We start from the raw sequence: 21,607 nt of genomic DNA on the forward strand, positions 1-21,607 counted from the left end.
GAACATTGGGATATTTTACATCAACATTCTGTGTCATAAGTTATAATCAGTTAACACTGCTTACTAGTGACCTGATGTTGTGTTCAGACTTGTTTCTCCTGTATTTCAGAATGCTTGGATTAAAAACTGGTGGGTATTAATGCATTGGGCATGAAGAGGTTACATTTAATCTGGCCTGTGAAGATCTGTATAAAAAAAAAATAAAATAGAAAACGTAGAATAGGGGAGTACAAAATCACTGATAGTTGGGGTAGTTCCAAATAGCAGTTTCAGTTCGGATTTAAGGGGTCTGCTAAGATGGAAAAAGGTAGTGCGTTTATGTCATTGTGATGCATAAAGCAAATCTGAAAGAAGAACAGCAAGGGAAGCAGTCTTCTGTACCAGTTATGACAGTGCAGAATGAGGAACTACTGAAACTATCACAGTAAATGATGAAAATAGCCACGAGAACGGAATTTTAACAGGAATGTTTAGAATGTTGGGGGTTTTTTTGTGTGTGCAGTTTATTTCAGCTGTTTAAAAAAAATAATTTCCACCTCAATAAATATTTGCAGGAAAAAAAAAAAATCTTTGAAAGTTCATCCATCTGTTTTCAGTATGTGAATTTGCTGAGAACTTCAGTATGAGAATTTAAATCTGACATCTCTGGAGGGGAGAGAAAAATTCTCTGTGAAGGTGAAAAGGGGGAAAACTTTTACATCTTTTAAAAATAAATAGTGATTCTTGTGGGAGATGGTTTGGGGGGGCTAGAGTTTTGGTTTGTGTGTAATAGGATCTAGACTTTGTGGAAATATAGTTAGGAATTATTGGTAGCATTTGGTATGCAACTGTTGATGTCGCCTTCAGTAGCAAAGAATTTTCAAAGCTACTTCGGGAAAACAGTATGGCTTTGTCTTTTTCTGTATCCTTTCAGCTGAGAAAAAGCTTGATTGTTAGGTATTTTGATCCTTTCTACCCTAAAGAATCAGACCATTAAGTAGCATAATTATTTTTGCTGAAAGTCTTAGTTTTTCCTATCTGACATTTGAGTTTTGAACTCTTATGGGGTTTATTGTCCGGAGGGTTTTGTTGTTGGTGTGGTGGGGCTTTTTTTGTTGGTGTTCTGTGGTTTGTTTTTTTCCCCCCCAGAGCTTTAACAGTATATGAAACACAGGAAAGGATTAAATAACTTTTAAACATGGTTTTATAAAACAGCTACCTTCTGCTTTGCTTCAATTTGTCTGCCTTTATGCTAGGATCAATGTATAGTTAAGGGTTGAAGTCTTGTTGAACTACAGATTTTTCCCTGTTGAGTTGCTTTCCCTCTTTACAACATGAGGGGAACAAGTGTGGGGATGAATAGGTCTGCATTTTGCTGTGGAAGGTGAAATGGGGGGCGGGGGGGGGGGCGGGGAGGAGGTTGCTGAGCCCCCTCCTGTGGGATCTTGGATGATCCATCACTGCGTATTCATCAGAATTTCCTGTTCCATAGGTCTCCTTGTGGGTACTCTGGATGTCGTGTTGGACTCCAGTGCCAGAGTGGCACCGTATCGAATTCTCTACCAAGCACCAGACTCCTTGGTCTATTGGACTATTGCCTGTGGTAAGGACAAACATACTGACATGTGGATTTTTATTCTTCCTGGATGCTGTGTCACACAACTAATAGAGCATCCTGCCTGCTGAGCACAGTCATTTCAGGACAAATAAATGGGTCAGGATGAAAACCTGCTCTAGTGGTTAAATTGAGAAGCTCCAGAACTTCTGATATTCAGACCTTGAACGCCAGCGTATGTGTTATGCACAATAGCAGAGCAAAACTAGAGATGGCCATGGAGCAGGGACAGAAACCTCTGTTACTTCCCGCCCTTCATCTCCCAAAAATGTTCCCAGACAAGCAGTCTAGTGTCAGTCCCTCCTCCTTGCATGATCTTCTCCATACCCATGCCTCGCTCCTATAGCACTTCTTAGTGCTTAGAAATTCAGCAAGGTGGTAGCTAGGTTGGAGTTAAATACAGAAGTGTATATTCTTACATAGATGCAACAACTCTTAAGAGTTTTGGTCTTTAAGGCTCAAACTTTGACAGATCCAACTGTAAGACTTTCTTCTGACGCTATAGTAGTTGGTGAGGTCAATGAAGTAGATATTTTGGTACATTAAATAGGAGTTTTGCATCCATCAGATCCTGTAAATACCAAATGTTTATTTCTGTGGTCAGGTGCCTATTGCAAGTAGCATAAAGCAGTGTGTAGTTAGTCTCTGGTTCTGTTTGCTGGCTCTGAAAATAGTGTTATTTAGCTTTGATTCGCCAAGTTTATAAGGTCAGATCCTCAGTTTGATAGTATTGCTTTTTGGTCTTAGCAAATGAAAATTTTTGAATGCAACTCCTCTAGCTCTAAAGTTTCAAACACCATTTTAGGCAGCAGCCAGAACTCTGTTCATTTGAAAGAAAATTGAAAAAGAGGACAAATGAGAAGTGCATACATGCCTGTCATGTCTTTAATAGACTGGTAACTTCCAGCACACCCAATGCTGCCTGACATTCAAAAATGCTAGTTAGTGAAGCTGTAGACTTCTGGCCTAACAGTGCCCTCTCATCTGTGCCCATTCTCCCAAATAAAATTTGACATTTAGGTTATTTACGTAACTTTTCCTCTAGACAAATCCTCTCTCTTGGGAAGGGGAGGAGGAATGGATGAAGGTTTGCCATAGATCTAATAATTTTAGCAGTTCAAAGCAGGCGCTATTCTTATGAGCATATGATTTGTGTGTCTGACAAAGGTGGTATCAAAGCTCTGTCATGTTCTGAATCCAATAGGAAGTTTTTTAATAGCTCATCTTAGCACAAGTATTTCTTGCTACTTTTGATGGTATTAGACCTAAAAAAGGGCATAGATTTAAACAGCTGTTTTTCCCTCTGCTCCTATTACTACCAACTCACTGAAGATTTTAAAATTCATATAACACAATTTGCCTTTAGTGACAGCTAATAGTAAAAACGGATATTAATGAAATTGTCAATATTGTGAAGGTCATTTCTAAATCTTCATTTAACTGCCGGCTTTGTACTGTCACCTGCTCTACTGTGACCATAAGTAACAAGACCTTGCATGTCAGCTTTCCATGGACCTCAGTCACGAAAAAGAAGGGTAAAAGCAGTTGCCGGTATGTTTAGTTACACTATTTGTGCACATACAGAGGTAGTTGCAAGTGCACATACAGTCCCTTCTCCCCTTCACCCAAATGTCAGTGTGCAGCAATTTGTAACCACCTCTGTCCCATAAATTTGAAAGGGGCCAGCTGAGGGCACAAATTTTCTGCTGTTTGCAGACTCCCTTCCAAAGAAGATAACATACCACGAAGCTCTCAATAAAATAGTGTTTCTTCAAAGATACTTGTACTGTGCACACATTCAGAAATGATTTTTTTAAGACTTTGGAAATAGGCCAGGTGACTTTTCTGTAAGTGCATTTGCAGGATTTTTGCATGACACCTATAGACAATTACTATAATTTTATACTTTCAGTGTGTGTCCTCAGATAACCAGAGGCACAAAATCAAAGGCAGATGAGTTACAGCCCCACAATAAACAAATGTACCACGTGTGTAGAAATGTATGTATGTTGCTGAACTGTGAGGGTTTTGTTTCTCTTCTGTGACAGATATTGCAGGTTATATGTAGAAATATGGTACTCTGCTTATATTTAAGCATGCTCTTCAATTATGAATTTTAAGCTTAATTGAAATTGCTAAAGTGGTTAACGTATATATCTGTGCTTCCATTTTGTGGCGTGTTTCTTGAATTTTTAGCCCCCTAGTATATAGCTGGTTGATTGGCTTAGTTCTTTCTGTTAAATTATAAGACTGCACAAGCTTAGTCTTGTCACCTGAGGGGAATAGCGTGGCTCTTACAGGGAGGTAAAATTTTAGAGAGACCAAATTATTTATCTATGCAACCTTGAAGCTGAGCAGTCCAGTGTTGCCCAAGGCTCTGTGCTGTGGTTATTTTATGAATTTGCAACTAAAACATTTCCTTCTGAACTGATCAAGGGCTGTTACCATTATACAGGTTACTAAGGGATTTGGCTACATTTAGGTATGCAACTCTGATTTGTCCTGCATTGTACAGCTGTCCCTCCCTGTTGCTTAGGGGTAGACTGCTGGTTGTTTGGTACTTGTAATCTCTTATTTTTACATAAATTTGTCATATTCTCCTCTGCCTTCCATAAAGCAATAGTCTCTGTCTTCAGTAAGTAGCTATACAGAGTGACTAGAAGAAGTGTGATTATTTCCTGGTTCATTTATGCTGCCTGACGTTTGGTCTTGTGCTGTACAAGACTATTCGGAGGGTAAGAAATAATCCAAGGGGTTTTGTTTGCTCTAAAACGACTATTTAGGTTATGTTTAGACCCCAGATTTTTTTATAATTAATTTTGCGTATGAATTTTCTTGGGTATTAACTCTACTGACCTATGCTGTATGAGAACTCTAACTGGTAGATCTGAGGCTTTATAGCTTTGTAAAGGAGGCTTGTTAACGCACTTTCTCCAGTGCAGTGTTGTGTTGAACATGTCACAAGTTAGAATTCTGTTTACTGAACTATACTGGAAAGAATGAGATGGATTGTTACAGGTTGAGAATAACCAATGGAAGCTGTTTCATCAGAAGTGATGAAACATAATTGATAAATGGCAAACAAGAAATAGACATCTTTAAGAAATAGTTCATCATGATAGCATGTCTGTACTGCTTGTCACTGCTTTTCAAGAGATGAGTGATTTTTCCGATGACAGTCTAGTTTTATATACGTAACTCACGTATTTCATCATTGCTTTTTACAGCAGTGTAAAAGCTAAGAAGAAATAAATTAGTCTCCAGACTACCTGCTGAGTTCTAGAAAGGTCTGGTTGCATTCAGTAGTTTTAAGGAGAAGCAGCAGTGGTGATCACTTGTGGTTCTGAAATATTAGTTACATATGCAGGCTATTCTGCAACATGATTTATGTATCCATACTACAATTAGAATTGTGAAATTCCCCTGGGAGTTGCACAGAATGTTGCATTCTATTGCTTTCATTGGAGTTGTGTAAAGCTCTGATTGTATACTGTAGAAAGAATATTTTTTTCCCCATCATTTGTTCCTGAACAACAAGGAAAGCGATTGTTTGGTATGTATTCAAGATGGTTGCATTGAGTTCTACAAACCATAGAAACACTTACACAGAGGCATGTAACAATTTGTGCCTATAGTGAAGCTGAAGAAGTTATTAGCAACCACTTGTTGTAATTTAGCATCTTTCTGATGGTTGCTTCACATGAGCCCTTCACTTTGTTGGGTTCCGTGGGCATTAGTTAGCAGGTACGTACATTTACTTGCTAGTTCTGAGTAAAATGAGTCAAATCTATGATTTGAACAAAAAGATGATGTAGTACTGATGCTATTTCCTGCCTGGATTAAGATACTTTTAATCAAGCTTCAGGTATAGATGTTCCTGTGTGAACACGTAATGTTTGTTTTCTGAAAACACTTACTTAAAAGTCCTAGTTTTGACATAATTCCCTCAATATCCTTTTTTTGGGGAACAATTTTTTTGTGTGTGCTTGAATTTATTCTTCCTTCAGGGTGGGCACAGCGAGATCCTGAAGAGCACCAACATTGCAAGATGTTGAGAATGGGGTCAAAATGGAAGTTATATTTATTACATTCCATCTTAAGTAAAATAGAAGCTAAAATTTGCCTATGTAAACTCTAGTTCATACAGAAAGCTTTTTCATTCCTGTTATGTACTACTTTACAGACTACATGTATGCTGGTTCCTCAGTATCAAAGATATCTCACTTGACCCCTTTTCCTAAGGAAATTAGGGTCATCGAACTTGAGTTTATTCTTTCATCATTAAAAGTATATCACCTCTGACAACCCTCTTCCCCTAAAAAGGTACAGCTTTCTTAGAGGTCTTTCAGCACTGTTCCTTTGAGGAACAGACTTGTCAGGAAAATGATACTTTTCAGCTTTTATGCTTGAAATTTTATCATTGTTACGTAATTTATAGATGTATATAATGGTGAAGAATTAGGAACCGACGGTAGAATATACAACTCTTGGGGTTTTTTGTCAGTTCCTAACAGATGCGGGTAATACCTTTGCTAACTAATGTGATGTTGGGCAGCTCGGTGTCGTTATTGCGGTTAGAATTCTAAATGTAGGGGGTTTTGCTCATGCTGGACATAAGTAGCTTGTGCTTCTCACAGAATAATCTTGAAGATTGCTATCTATTTATTATGAAACTAAAGACTATGGGAGAAAATTCTGGAATTTCCAGGGACATGGCATGTGGTGAAATATTGCATCTCCAGTAACTGGCGAGTTTTATTAGAGTCTTTTATGATTAAGAGGACATTGAAATTGGTGAATTAATTATTTTGTGACTTTTTGTGTTTGTTTTTTTTTATATACAGGTTGCTCAAGGAAGGAAATCACTGAACACTGGGAATGGCTTGAACAGAATTTGTTGCAAACTCTTTCAATCTTTGAAAATGAGAATGACATAAATACATTTGTCAGAGGAAAAATACAGGTAGTTAAATATATTATTATAAATATGGTTAATGATAAATGTGACTGTGGGAGGAAAAATGACATGAATCTTAAACAAATTTGACCCAGTAGTCCCCAGGCTGCTCCACCTTTTCGAAGGAAAACCAGATTCTAAGTAGCAACCTGTGTGTAAAAATTAGGGAAACTGGAATTAACACACATAACTATAGGAGCGTGATTAAAAAAAAAATAAATAAATAAAACTATATAGGCAGGGCGTCCAAAATTATGTGTTCTAAAATGAATTGCATTATTGCTTCTGTCTTAAACTTTGACAGTTTTCTATGTAACTGCTTTTCCAGTGCAAAACTTTAATTTATTTTTTTTCATGCACTCATTGTATAACGTCTCTTTACCCTCTTCCGTGTAGTTAAATCCTGTAGATCTGGCATTTACACTTCATATAGATGTTAGGGGTTGAAGGTTGATTGATTTTTTGGGGTTTTTTTTTGTTTGTTTGGGGGTTTTTTGGTGGTTTTTTTTGTCGGTTTTACCATGATTTTTTTTTCCTTATAGGAGAGATAGTAGCTATACTGTTAAAAAGGATTTTATCCAAGCAAAGAATTATCTAAAAATAAATATTTTGGTAAAAGATTGATTGTAAGCAAAATTACTGCACTTACTTGGTGTATATTGCAAGCATTGACTTTGTCTCATTCTTTTTCTAACATTTTGTGTAGTAAGTCAACTGTCTTAAGAATCTTTAGACCAGAACTTCAGTATAGAACAGAAGGAGCAGTAGTCTTTGAGGTATCAAAAAGCAGCTTTTGACCAGACTGGTGCCACTTCAAATTTGATGAAGGTCTTCTGCACCTGAAAGTGTGAATTATTTTTTCATCCTGCCAGTTAATCTAATAGGAGATATTTATTTATTTTTCCTTTTGCTCTTCACTTCTGCTGAAGGTCTGTTAAGAGGGGTCATAAAAGACATTTGATATTTCCCCTAATGAATAGCAGATCCTTTTTTTCCTTTTACTTTTTTCCTTCCTTTTAGAAGAAAATTTTCTGGTGAAATCCTATTCCACTCTTCTCAAGGAGCATTTTTATGTGGAAGAGGAAAACACTACAAATTGTAGGTGCTTTACAGAGTTGTTAGGAATATTTGAGATAGGCTGGTTAATTTAAAACACAGTACTGGCAAGTGGCTGGTATTTGGTTGCTTTTGACATAGGTATGGAAGGGAGCAAGGTCATCAGAAAGACAGCCTTGAATAAAGCAAATAACTATGTAAGCAAAAGAATGAGCAGAAGAATAACAGATAAGCAAAAGACTCTCTTGACATTGCAGTAACTGTTGTGGCCTCTGGCTCAGGCAGCAATGGTAATAAGGATATTTGATACCCCATGGCAACTAACATGCTGTGTACTTCTTTCACTCCCTACTAGGGCATCATCGCTGAATACAACAAAATAAATGGCATCAAGGAGGATGATGATACAGAAAAATTTAAGGAAGCCATAGTGAAATTTCACAAGCTATTTGGGATGCCGGAAGAAGAGAAATTAGTGAACTACTACTCCTGCAGTTACTGGAAGGGGAAGGTTCCCCGTCAGGGCTGGGTGTATCTCAGCATTAATCACCTTTGCTTTTACTCTTTCCTCATGGGCAGGGAAGGTAGGTTTTACAGTGGAATAGTGGTCTATGCATCTAAGAATTGTTAGGAAATCTTCTGTAGTTTTGTTACTCTTCCCCTGCTGAACCGCTGGGGGTGCAAAGACACTGATGAGGAAAAGAGGATCCGGGAGCCGTTCCCCAGTTGTCACGCTGCTCAACCGTGTGCTTGTTCCCTTGTTTGTTTTGTATTTCTCAAAGTAGTTCTCTGTAAAATAGTACCTGGACATCCTTTAGAGGCCTGTCTCACTTCAGGGACTGTGCCCAAAAGGGAGTAGGGATGAGATCACACTAGCTTTGGCTCCTTCTACTCTTATGGAATCCTCCAGTACTACTCTGGCAGACTTTGCAACCTCAAATGCCACATTTACTCTTGTACAACACCAGAGCATCACAAAGGGCTCAGAGGAGACCTAGGATCAAGAACTACATAGTGTGGATGCAACCAGTCTGCTCTAGAGGGAGTTAATTCTAAGCAGTGTAGAGGTGAGCAAGTCTGCAGTACTTGGTTATGTGCAATGGATCATTCCCTACACATTTCTGTTGAGCTGTGCAGACATACCTCAGTGAATGACTGGATTTTTTTTTTTTTTGGCAAAAAATAAATGTAGATTTAGTCCCTCTTTTAAGGACAATATCCTAACCTGTAGTGGTGTTGGAAGTAAAGCCAAGGATCTGTCACTACTGTAATATTTGAAACTTTTTAATGCAGGCCTGTCTGATGTGTTTAGACTACATTTCTTTGCTTCCATAGGAAAAGAGGACATCAGAGTCTGAGCAAGTGCTGTGATAAATTATGTTAGCCCACCTAGCTTTGTAATACTTTTGTGTAGTGTTCTGTACAGAAGTAAATGATATTTAAACTCTTTTTATCTGCTGTTTGTCAGGTGATCATAGTTTGTTTGTACAAGCTGGGTCTATTTATGCTGTCCTCACAACTTTTCAAGATGCAAGAAAATCTCATCTGAATATATTTTATAGGAAGAGGAAGATAAATGCTTTTGAATATGCTAATTTTTGTACTTAATCTTTTTTTTTGGTTTGTTTGCTTCTGTTCAGCAAAGTTAGTTATCCGCTGGGTTGATATCACTCAACTTGAGAAGAACGCTACACTGCTCTTCCCTGATATGATCAAAGTGAGCACAAGGTCAAGTGAACATTTCTTCTCAGTATTCCTTAATATCAGTGAGACATTTAAACTAATGGAACAGCTTGCAAATATAGCTATGCGACAGCTTTTGGACAATGAAGGATTTGAACAAGACAGGTCATTACCCAAGCTGAAAAAGAAATCCCCCAAAAAAGTATCTGCACTAAAACGGTAGGTAGCACTGGCTCTTAGTCATTTGTTTCTACTCAGTCCTTTTGCTTGCAGCATTTTGTTGAAAAGTTTTCTAATGCTGTCACCATTTACCGTTACTCCAAAAGGAATGATTGATTCCAGCAGTTGCAAAATGTGAATAATTTTTAAATACAATTACCTGGTCTCCCGTTGAAATAGGAAAGGGAAAACATTTGAATATGAACATGTTGCAAAAATAAACATATTTGAGCCAAATTCTCATTTGTTCAGAAGCTCTCTAACATATGTCTTGCCACTGGTATCTGTTGTAAAGCCCTTTTATACTACCAGGGGAAGATAATAAAGCAATTTAAGTGTTATTAAGAAATATGCCTATCATTCGTACTTGGTCCTATAACTGGAATTGAAAAAAATGATTCTACATAATTAATTCTATCTAGAACTTATTTTAGGTAACAGACATACAAAAAATGTCAGGGACAAAGAATTATCTGGAAGATATTTCTCCTTCTTTTATAGATATCATACTGCAATTTGATAGTTTCTTGTTATTTTTTCATTATTTTATATGTTGGTAATGTTAGTGAACCATACAGAATTGTAACCATATGAAAATATAAACAACATATTGCTTATCTTTCTCATTACTTAGTGACATCTGACATGCATTCTGTCACTTAGGTTTGTCTTTTTAATGCATTACCAAGACTAAGCCTTGAAATTGTTAGCAAACTCTAGCTCTAAGGGCTCCATCTTGTTAATAAATAAGCCTCAAAGAAGCCTTTTTGGTGTAATATTACATGGAGTTACTTATGTGTTACTTAATAATAAATGATTCACTGTGTATATTCTCAAAAAGTAGGGATGAATGTGAAAAGATCACGCAGATTGTCCCCTCTGAGAAGTCAGAATCAATGTATCTAAGTCATTTATGGCAGAATTTTTTTTTTATACAGTTTTAGAATCTTCCAGCAGTAGAGACTATACATCCCCTATATGCAAACTATTTACACTGCTTTGCTGTACATTCAGCACTTAACTGAGTTGTATGTTGCAGGTAACTTGCAATGATTTGTATAAAATAGATCTTAAATTTTATTATGTATTTCTTAAGACAAGAAAAGCTTTCTGTGGTTTTTTTTTTTAGGGATCTTGATGCCAGAGCAAAGAGTGAGAGATACCGTGCATTGTTCCGACTTCCCAAGGATGAGAAATTAGATGGACACACAGACTGTACTCTCTGGACTCCGTTCAACAAAATGCATATTTTGGGTCAGATGTTTGTTTCTACAAACTACATTTGCTTTACTAGTAAAGAAGAGAACTTGTGCAGCCTTATTATCCCTCTTCGAGAGGTAAATACTTGTATTTGTAAATTTATAGGGCAAATAATAAAGCAATATCTTATTGGAAATTGCAACCTAGCTTTGATGTTTTTTTCATTATTGGAGAAAAGCCTATTTTCATCCCTTTAATCTCTTGTGAGCATACTATTCTGATGTGTTCTAAGTAATACTTAATGCCTGTGTATCTTAGTTAAAAGTTCCTACTACTGAAATTCACAGGGAGTTTTCTATGTCAGTTTTTACAACCCTCATGAGTCCTTCCTCTCCCATAATTTATATCCTGATTTACAGCCCCATTTCTGTGCCTCATAGGGAGGGACAGACGACAAAACCTCCTAGATTGACGAGTGGATCTTCTATTAAGGAATCTGTCAGATAATATTTGCTTTTGTCAGATGTAAAAAGACTCATAATCTTAAAGATTTTAATTGTCTCTTCGCACAGACTTGCAATTATTTATTCCTGTATATGGAAAATATTTGTCGGCATTTTACAAATCATTGTGCTTCCCTTTTTAAAGCTGTCTGCTTAAAGCAGATGTTCAGTAAAAAGAATTTAAGTTTGATGCAATAAAAAAAATTATGTTGGGGAGCTTTTAGGTGATTGACTTGATTTGTGGGTTAATGGAAAAATGTGTAAGTCTTGGAAATAATAGCAAAGCTGATGTAGCAGTGGACAGTTTGACTTGACTGGATGTCCATGGAATATTTCAAGGCACTGTTTTCTCCCACAAATCATTAAGAATAAAAACAAAGGTATTTGTTTGGAAACTTTGAAGTGCAGCTTCTCCACAGTGTGTTGCAATGACTTTGGTTATTTTAGAAGAGACCTTCGATTATGATTGCACTGTTTGTCTAGAACTCCAGGGGAACAACAGTCCTCCAGGTAAAGTGGTGGAGGAGGAGAACAAAGTCTGCATTTAACAGGACCTCTTCTCCTGGATGCAGATTCAGCGACTGCTTTTGATAACCACAGCTAGGATTCAAAGCAGCTCTAAAGCTTTAAGAGAAAGAAATAGCTGAAGGAATAAGTGTTTTTGCGTGAGCAGGTTAAGTCTCAGCACCAGCAAGGAGAACAGTAACACCACGGGTAGCACCAGCACCAACTGATCAGTACCCTTAATAATTAAAGGGAAGCTTTCTATTTAATTAAAGCTTTGGGTCAGACCCTAACCTAATTCCAGTATTCTGCAATATCCTGGAGATGTTTTAACAGATGAGACAATGACGAAGCATTGATTCAGAAATGATGATTGGAAAAGGTGGTTTTCAGTGGCTGACTGCACTGCTCACTGCACCCAGAAGGTGCAGTCTCCAAGATCAGCACTTCAGATATGTGTATGTCTCTACTTTAGTAGGAAATAAGTGGATATTTTCTCTCATTATAGCAGAGCATACTTGCTATAATGTCTGTCCTGTGCCTCTAGAACTTGTCTGTGTTTTGTGCTAATTATACTCAAATAGTTTTTAAGTGGAACAGAAAAATGACGTAGGAACAATTTTAGCTAATTTCAGTGTGCTGTTAGTGAAGATCCTTTAAGTTAATGAAAAACAAATGGATTTGTAGTTAGCAGAAAAATAAAAGGAAGTTGGAAGGATAGAGAAGTGATTTAGCACCTGAGCACTGTGTATTGCAGTCTTTAAATACATCTTCAAAGAAAATGTTGTGTGAAAAATGGTTATTCTATCCTTTTAGCTAGAGAGATATTAATATTATAGCACTAATGTCTTACCATTGATCTCTGTTTTAAAAAGGATTTAAAAAATAGAGCAAAAGTAAAAGGTCCTAGCAAACTAAAATGTGCCCTCTTCTATTCTGAAGTCAATAAGAGAGTTTTCATTACCTAGGAAATGGTTTAAAGTCATAAAAGCAGTGGTTAAAGTACTTACAATTGTGGTTTGTCTTTTGTTCAATGTATGGACTGCACAAACTTGATTGGTTTATTTGTTTTTAAAGCTAATAATTGGTAATATTTAGAACACACGCTGTTCTATAATTCAACCACAGTGTACGACTTATCCCTGGGATTTCTTTGTGTTAACGTGCCTTACCAAAATCGCAGGGAACCTAGTGCCCTGGTACTCGGTAGATTGTGGTGTGAGTACTGTTTGCAGGTTGGAGTTCAGTTAGATTAGTGACCATTCCACTAACAGTTGAAGGCCAAACAGAAACCTCCACCTCACAGGGTTTTCCTTTGTAAGGAAAGACATGGGATTAGTTTCCCTTTGTTGCAGGTTTCTGTGTACTGCAAAAATACAGTTGCAATAACAGTTGTTATCACAACATGCAACTATAATATAGTAGAACAGGAGTGTTATCCCAAAAATGGCTTATTCGCATATATTGGCAATAAAAACTAAACAAAAGTCTTTGTTGATTCAGCTTGTACTGGTGTTGGGGGGCAGGAGAGGGATTCGGAGGTCCTACAAAAAAGCCTGTAGATCTGCATCCCACAGAAAAAAAAATAAAATTGTTTTACTGATTCTTTTAAAATAAAGCCTGAGGAAAATAAACTAAGCAGTACAAAGGATTTTTGCTGGAGACTGTATGGAAGCCGGTTGTTTAAGGGGTGACAGTCTTCACCTTTCAAACTTGTAAGTCCTTGTATTCAAATTCTGTTTTCCCGCAGAGGGAATATCCACAGTGATTTGATGAAAGCGGGGAAGGGACATGAATTTATTGTATTAAGATGGTTTCTTAGGCCAAGCAACTTGATTTATTAAAGATCTTAAGCCCTAGCTACTGTTTCTCCGTAGGTGACAATAGTGGAAAAGGCAGACAGCTCCAGTGTGTTGCCCAGCCCATTATCAATCAGCACGAAAAACAGAATGACATTCCTCTTTGCCAACTTGAAAGACAGAGACTTTCTTGTACAGAGAATCTCAGACTTTCTGCAACAAACCACTTCAAAAATATACTTGGAAAGAAATATTTCTGGAAGTTATATCAGCTCAGATGATGAGGTATGTGGAGGAACATGAATCGTTTACTAGAAGGGTATATTAACTGGGGTGGGGGGAGAAAAGCTGGGAAAAACCTTTGAGTTTTTGTAAAGATAAACCTTTGTACAGAGAAACGTTACCTCTTTTGTGTTAATGCCTTTAGCTTCCTTAAGCTGCACAGTTAAAATGTTATGATTAAGATATCTATTTTTTTCACGTTAAACCTAAGAGAAATCACCATTGCTGGGGAAGAGCTACTCTAACTCCTGCTGACACATTCTTGTTAGAAAGTGTCAGTTAACTACCTGGTTAATTAAATAACACTGTTTAATATCTACTGACTTGTTCAAGTCAAAATCTAATTGTGGAACTTTAATAATTTGAAGAAATTATCAGTTAATATGAAACTCTTTTAAATCAAGAGTTTCCACGTCTGTACTAAGCTATACCTTAGTATTGTGCTGAGTAGTCCTACCGTGTTTGCTATGTAAATCTTAGAAGTCAGTTTTTTTTTCTTGTTTGGTTGATGGTGAGGTATAATTAGTGTGCTGTTGTAGTTGTATACCAGAGCACATATGCATATATGTACAATGCTGAAACTTTGTCTTGCCTTTTGTCCTAAATGGATCTACATATTCTACCCACTGAATTATAAACACAAATTAATAATTGCAAGCATTGTAATTACATTTAGTAATATGACTACGTATGTAGACATGCATGACTGCTAATTTCGATTTCAGGCATTTGGTGTGAACTGCTGCATGAGATCTTACTGTGATAAATTTTCAAAGCTGTTTAAGAAGTCAGAAAATTCTTCTTCAAAATATTTCACAACCTGACAGTGTTGAATTTTCTGTAGAACTTTTTTTTTAATTGGTGGGAATAAAATAATTTATTTTGTGTTTATCTGTATAAGCATATATACTGATATACATGTATATGTGTACACACATACATATAATATATGTGATATATAAGTCTTACATTCTGGACAGTCAAGGAGCCACCTGGCTGGTCAACAATACTATGATGTTGATGGGAGACCAACGGAGCTGGTTTGATTGCCCAGGGCTACTTGAAGTTCATACTACCTTAGCAATTCTAATTATAGGGTTTGATTACTTGGGGCGGGGGGAGGGCGAGCTGTTGAGAAACTGGAAATTATTTCATTATTCTACCCTGATTTAATTTCTGCTCTCATATGCTCAGCCTGTGAATGTACCTGGGTGATTTAATTTGCTCATTTTTTGTTAGCTGTTAGCGTATATAAATTTTGAAGTAACATGAAGTGAAAAGTCCAGACCCTGGCTCAGCCCCCTGACTGTATTGCTTGTGACTGCTTTCTACAGGTGTTTACAAGATCAAGTAGTTTAATTTCTGCCAGCCCTCATAAAAGCCTCAGCTCTGAGTCGGAGGGAGAGCGACAGTTCAACCTCAATGACAATGGCATTCCAACAGCAACTCAAGCTTTAATGACAATGTATCGGCGGAGGTCACCTGAGGAGTTCAACCCCAAGCTGGTAAAATGCACCTCGGAGTGCTGTACCTGACTGAAAAAGTTGTTAAATTATGTTTTCCTTAAAATCCGTTTTCCTTAAAATCCATGTTTCTGACCCAGAAGACTTTCATTTTGCCACAGACAGTTAAGAGACATCATTTTTTACAGAAATAAAGTGTTGAACATGCTGTTGTTTTACCAATAGAAACAACTTCACTGCATTAAAAAGCAAAGTTGGATGTAAATCAAGGGGAGGTTGTATGCCTGCTCTTAAGTACAACTGCTCCCACAATATTCTTTTAACAGCAAGTTCTACTGGAATAGAAACTAAGAGAAGGGAGGAGGCAGCCCATTAAGAAGACAACTGGAGTGTAGCCAAGTTATTTCTTGCCCACTTGGAAAGTTAGGATGTTGCAGGCTTTTTCACACTTAGCATTTCAGTGGGGCAGAGTGTTAGAAAGAGAAGCTGCATCTTTATGCCTGCCTTCCTTTGCTTTTAGGCTAAAGAGTTCCTGAAGGAACAGGCCTGGAAGATTCACTTTGCTGAATATGGCCAAGGAGTCTGCATGTATCGTACAGAGAAAACTAGAGACCTTGTGCTGAAGGGCATTCCGGAAAGCATGAGAGGGGAACTCTGGCTGCTGTTTTCAGGTAGGTATTAATTTGAACGTGACTGTGGGATGTAAGCAAAAACATGAGGGAAGAAAGGATTTCAGAGATGCTTAATGGCACAGATAATAAGCATCTAAAAATATTTGGAGCAAGTAAGGCTGTGATTGTTAGCAGGCGCCAGACTGGTTTAGACAAGAGTTCTGTTTAGACCAGTAAATACCCTTTCTCAAACAGACTCAAATAATTAGGGAAGAATATAAAAAAGCAGAATGCGCACTCTGTTACCAGAAGTCTGCAGTCTAGAGCCTTCTAGATGTTTAACAACCACCAGCAGGCCTACTTCACATTTGTTATTTCTGAATCCAATTAAGCTTCTGGCCTTTGCAGCAAGTTGTTGCAAGGAATTCCAAAGTTTAAGCATGTTGCATGGAACCACTATTTTTCCTTTTTTTTCTAAATAATAAAAAAAAAGTTACTCATTTTATTAGGTGCTCTCAGTATTTGAAAAGTGGTGAGAAAATATTTCTGTCCATCTTCTGTGCTATCAAGGATTCTCTAGATATGTGTCCCTTTAGATATTTTTTTTTTTCAAAGTTGAAGAATTTTATTCATTTTATTACTAATTATGTGGAAATTAGTCCATACCTCAGGCTTTCTTCATAACCTTTTTTTACTTACTGTATGCCTTCTCTACCTCTGCCCCTCCCCGAGATAGTAACCACAGTTATGCACACCGTTTAGGATATGAGCACACCGGGGACTTTGTATGGTGACCTAATGATGCTCTCTGGTTTGTTTTCTATTTCTTCCCTAATAATGCTTAATCTCGTACATCTTCTCTTTGCTGCTGGGCATCAAACGAATGTTTTCAGAAGATCTATACAGGAATGCACAGATCTGTCCTGTGTCTAATTAGTAGCTACTCTGGACCAATTTTCATGGTGTATGTATGATTAGTATTTTCCACATGCATTACTTTGTGCTACTGATACTTGATTTCCTTTGCCGCTGAGATTTTAATTTCCAGGGAAGTTTTAAAGTCAACAGTGAAATCTCATAGCAATGCTGTGAGCATGCTATAGTATCCCTAAGACAGGGTAGGTGCCTTGCCAAAGATGACAGAGTCATTTTCAGAAGCAGGAATAGAGCTCAGGAGTTCCTGCTTTTGGCTGAGATACCATACTTTCTGCAACGAAGCATTCATCTACTCCCTCCTCAGGGCAAGTAGCTTTCTCAAAGGCACATGTTTTGAGTTATTTAGAATAATCAAACTCACAGCCAGCTGCAGAGAGAGCTCATGATACCATGTGACTGCACAGCTGGTTTATTTTTCATACCCCCTGTTTCTTTCTGGCTGAAAGAGAGGGAGGCTTTGTCGTCTTTCCTTTTTTTTTTTTTTTTAACCTTATTATAAAATGCCTCTAGGCATAGGCATAGAGGAGAAGACGACAAGACGGGATGATACCTCAATCACCTGAGCACATCTTTTTTTTTTTTTTTTTCCTTTTAATCACCTTTACAAAAATAACAATTCATATTCGTTTTCAAAGTGCTTGTTGGTGACATTCAAGATGAAAGGGTAGCAGAAGATCATCATGTTGGGCTACTGTATCTGCTAACTCTTGCCTTTTTCTTCTGGTTTTAATACTGTTTTCCCACTCCCAGGAGCCATTAATGAAATGGCCACTCATCCTGGTTATTATGAGGACCTAGTGGAGAAATCGATGGGGAAGTATAATCTTGCTACAGAAGAGATAGAGAGGGATCTGCACCGCTCCCTTCCGGAACACCCTGCGTTCCAGAATGAGATGGGTATTGCTGCTCTAAGGAGAGTCTTGACAGCTTATGCTTTTAGGAATCCAAACATAGGATATTGTCAGGTAATTGAAATACCTTGACACTCCTTCAGTTTCTGGAATTCCAGTTCTTTCCTCATACTTCTATTTCTTCAGTGACGTACACGAGTATTTGGCTATGTAAAGTACACCAATACATGTATAATGCTGTGAGGTAAAGCCTCAATGCTGCAGAATTACAGTAGTGCTGAGGTCAGAGGAGCGTTGAGGTCCTTGACACAAGGACCTACTCTAACAGCAGTATTAGCAGTGCATGCTGAGGGATGTGCATAGCTTTCTGTAAGCGTATTTTCTGCCCATAAATCTAGAGGCTGGACAGAGGATAAGAACAGAGCTGTCCTGAAGTGCATCTACAGAAAATGACAAATGGACCCTGAAGAAAGGTTCTTTTCTTTTAAGCAGATTAAAAAAAAAACAAAAACCTTTAATTGTTCAGACTTAAATTTTTGTCTACTTGTTCAATGTATTAGTTGTAATAACCCTCCAGAACATCCTTTACTTTTTTCAATGATGCCATTCCATCATTCAGAACAAAATTAAAAAAAAAAAAAAAAAAAAAAAAACCAACCAAAAAAACCCCAAAAAAAACCCAAAATAAAGCACCCTGGAAGGTATCTTATCACTGTGCATCACAACCATGTATCGGAGAGTTAATGCTGACCAGTGCATGGTTTTGGTGTTCTTATGCCTGTGATTCAGGTCACTTTAGTTTCTGGTCCCAAATCATTCTTTCTTGCTTTGCCACTTTGACTTATCACCTGGGCCCTTTTTTTGCCTAACAGAGGAACAGTAGAAGGACACTGTGATTCTGGTTCCTAAAATTGTCACAGTAATTGTTAATAGCCTTGGGACTTGGTCCATGGCATTCAGAATGCTGATTTACAGTTAAAGTGAGAATGCAGGCACTGAGTATTTCAGATATGGTCGACAAGTTAAAAAGGAATAACATAGACTTTGACAGAGCTGTAACATTGTTCTGAGTTTCAGTTGAAACCCTAGTTGCTGTTTCAAACAGGTAACGATCAGCTTAAAATGTTACAGGATAAGAAATGAGCAGCTAGTTCCTCAGGAGGCAAACTGTGAAGAAAATGGTAGTGAAATATTTCATTTCTGCGGATGAGCAGAGGTCTAGTAAGGCTGTAAGCAAACAATTCAGAGGTCATGGTACAATGCTGTGATATTTGAAATGGTGTGAAACAGGCCATAAAAATGTGTCATCTACACAGTCAAATATGGAGAGTGAGCAACAGCAAGAGACTTTGGTTTCACTGCGCTCTGGCTGTTCGTTACAGGCATTTGCCTCAGCTCACAGATGCTGTGTCTTGACCTGTTCATTGAAGCAAAAAGAATGGGGAGTGCAGACTGCCTCTGTGAGGGGTGGTACAGCAGCGGCCAGCATTAGTGCTGTAGGAGGCAGTTTGTCTGCATCAGACCCAGGTTCCCCCAGAGCACCTATTGGCAGAGCATCAGTAGCAGTGTAACTGGATGCTTGCAGACCTGAGTCGGTCCTTGGTTATGAAAAGAAATCTTGATTTATTTTTCATTTAAAAAACAAACTAAAAAACAAACAAACCAAACAATTTTCTGTTGTTTATTTGAGGCTTTCTTAAGCCTTCCTTTGAGCACTGGGCAAACACTGCCTGTTTCAAGGAAAATACTTGAACAGTTTGGGGTCTGCAGGGGGTGATGTAGCTAATTTCCTAACGGTAGCAAACACTTATCTGCCATTTACTGTGCTAGATAATGAAAAAATGGGTCTAGCAATTTATATTTCTCATTCTTTTAGGCTATGAATATTGTGACATCAGTACTCCTACTTTATGCAAAAGAGGAGGAAGCTTTCTGGCTGCTGGTGGCTCTCTGTGAACGTATGCTACCTGACTACTACAACACAAGAGTTGTTGGTACGTTATGGGGAAATTCTGTAAAATGACAATGCAAAAATTAACCAAATTCATTTATATTATTTGTATTGAAACAAGTATACGTGTAGATGCATGTGTGGCATAGATACAACTGTGAATGCTAGTGGCAAGATGGGTTGCTCAGGAGCATAGAAGCAACTCCCTAAACAGATACTGTGATAGCAGTTTTTCACTTACTTAGGATTGGATGGTATTCTAAAGTGGGCTTAAAGTAAATAAAAAAGAGACGGGAGACTAAAATTTGAGTTTTAGGTGATCAAATTATCTAATTAAGGTAAGGTGGAAAGAGGAGCTTTGGCACTTTGTGGTAGAAGTCTTTGTGCCTGTTTATCTCAGACCTGAGAGAAGGGTATGGGTATATCAAAGCCGATGTTGTCAGATGACAGTTTCCTTGTGGATGTGGAAGTGAATGGCTCTTCGGTTTATCATGGAAACTCTTGTCTTTGCTGTAGCTCACAAATGCTTGAGGTCCTCATTCAGCCTCAGAAATTATTCTTCCTGGCCTGCTTAAGACACTGATGTCATGGCGTAGATATGTATCACACAGGGTTCTTTTGTAATAAATCCAAACTCTCACAGACAGGTGGTGCTGAGAAGTCTTATTCTAATTAGTAATGGTAAGTACTAAGCCATCATATAGCTTCTGTAGGTGCTAGACCAAATTGACCCTTCGTTAGTTCTTATGAAGTGTATAATTAAAACAAAAAAAATAACTTATTACGGTTCAATTTGCATGTACAGCTCAGTAGTGGAATAGAATCTGTTATTTATCTGAAAGTGGGAAAATGTATGTAAGGATCATGTAAAATATTCTTAGGTTTTGTATTTACATATACTTAGAATATATGTATAGATATTTTTCTCCTCTAAATGGTGATGTGGTCACTTGCTCTGGAATTAACGGACATCCAACTTGACTTATTTTCAACAGGAGCATTGGTGGATCAGGGTGTCTTTGAAGAGTTGGCTCGTGACTATGTTCCACAGCTTTATGACTGCATGCAGGACTTGGGTGTAATATCCACCATTTCCCTGTCCTGGTTCCTCACTCTTTTCCTCAGTGTAATGCCATTTGAAAGCGCAGTGGTGGTTGTGGATTGTTTCTTCTGTGAAGGAATAAAGGTGATATTTCAATTAGCGCTCGCTGTCCTCGATGCTAATGTAGACAAGCTGCTTAACTGTAAAGATGATGGAGAAGCCATGACAGTCTTGGGAAGGTATTTATTACAGAAAATAAAGTATCTTCATTTTATTTTACTTTTTGCTTGCTTAGTTTTCTGATTTGTGTTCTTCTATGTTACAATACTCAATTTAAGCCAGTACCATATATGTAAATCTTTTCCACGCTTACAGTCCCCTTTCACCCGTATAAAGTACTCTTTATATTACCTTAAAATAACGTTAAGTGACCAAAAAGATATAAATTCTTCTTTCAAGACATTCAAATAAACTTCCCAAACCTGGTAATTTAAACTTATTTTGGTTGATTATTTTAGTTGATTACATGGGTTTTATTACTTCATCTTTTGCCTGCTACCTTTTAAATGCTGCTAAGGAAAAGCTTTGGTCTCAAGAGCAATTCTTTTGGGAGCAGACTGAACAGAACTCAGAAGAATTAGGTAGGCTCTTGAATGAATGGATTTCAGTGAAACAAGAGGCTGAAAAATAGACTGGATTGAGTCATTTCATACAAACTAATACCGCTGAGTGTGATTTCCTTGTGTTTGGTAGTAGTGTTTAGTTTTCAAGATGGTGATGAAACTTTGGAAATTTTTTTCCTAATAAGTTTCATTAGTATAGCCTTACTGAAGTCTGGTTTTAAATTTCATTGGGATTAAAGACGACTGGTTGTGTTGTCTCTGAAGTAAGCCCCAGTGCTTGCTGAGGATTTAAGTGTTCTGCAGCTGCAGGGTAGAAGGTAGCTGCACTGTGGG

The 21,607-nt window shown here is 37.6% G+C and overlaps 1 protein-coding gene across 2 annotated transcripts in view; it reads left to right on the forward strand.

Annotated features, from left to right (window-relative positions):
• The window catches only part of TBC1D9 (TBC1 domain family member 9), a 53,654-nt gene that overhangs the window by 15,256 nt on the left and 16,791 nt on the right, over positions 1-21,607 (forward strand). For both annotated transcript variants that reach the window (XM_063335051.1, XM_063335052.1), the window contains exons 2-12: positions 1,472-1,582; positions 6,439-6,557; positions 7,963-8,191; positions 9,248-9,509; positions 10,639-10,846; positions 13,594-13,800; positions 15,132-15,302; positions 15,781-15,931; positions 17,558-17,772; positions 19,535-19,652; positions 20,605-20,890. In XM_063335051.1, the coding sequence (XP_063191121.1) occupies positions 1,472-1,582; positions 6,439-6,557; positions 7,963-8,191; positions 9,248-9,509; positions 10,639-10,846; positions 13,594-13,800; positions 15,132-15,302; positions 15,781-15,931; positions 17,558-17,772; positions 19,535-19,652; positions 20,605-20,890 (2,077 nt within the window). The remainder of the gene's footprint in view (positions 1-1,471; positions 1,583-6,438; positions 6,558-7,962; positions 8,192-9,247; positions 9,510-10,638; positions 10,847-13,593; positions 13,801-15,131; positions 15,303-15,780; positions 15,932-17,557; positions 17,773-19,534; positions 19,653-20,604; positions 20,891-21,607) is intronic.

The sequence above is a fragment of the Chroicocephalus ridibundus genome, chromosome 5 (assembly GCF_963924245.1).
Source record: "Chroicocephalus ridibundus chromosome 5, bChrRid1.1, whole genome shotgun sequence".
NCBI classification, from domain to species: Eukaryota; Metazoa; Chordata; class Aves; order Charadriiformes; family Laridae; genus Chroicocephalus; species Chroicocephalus ridibundus.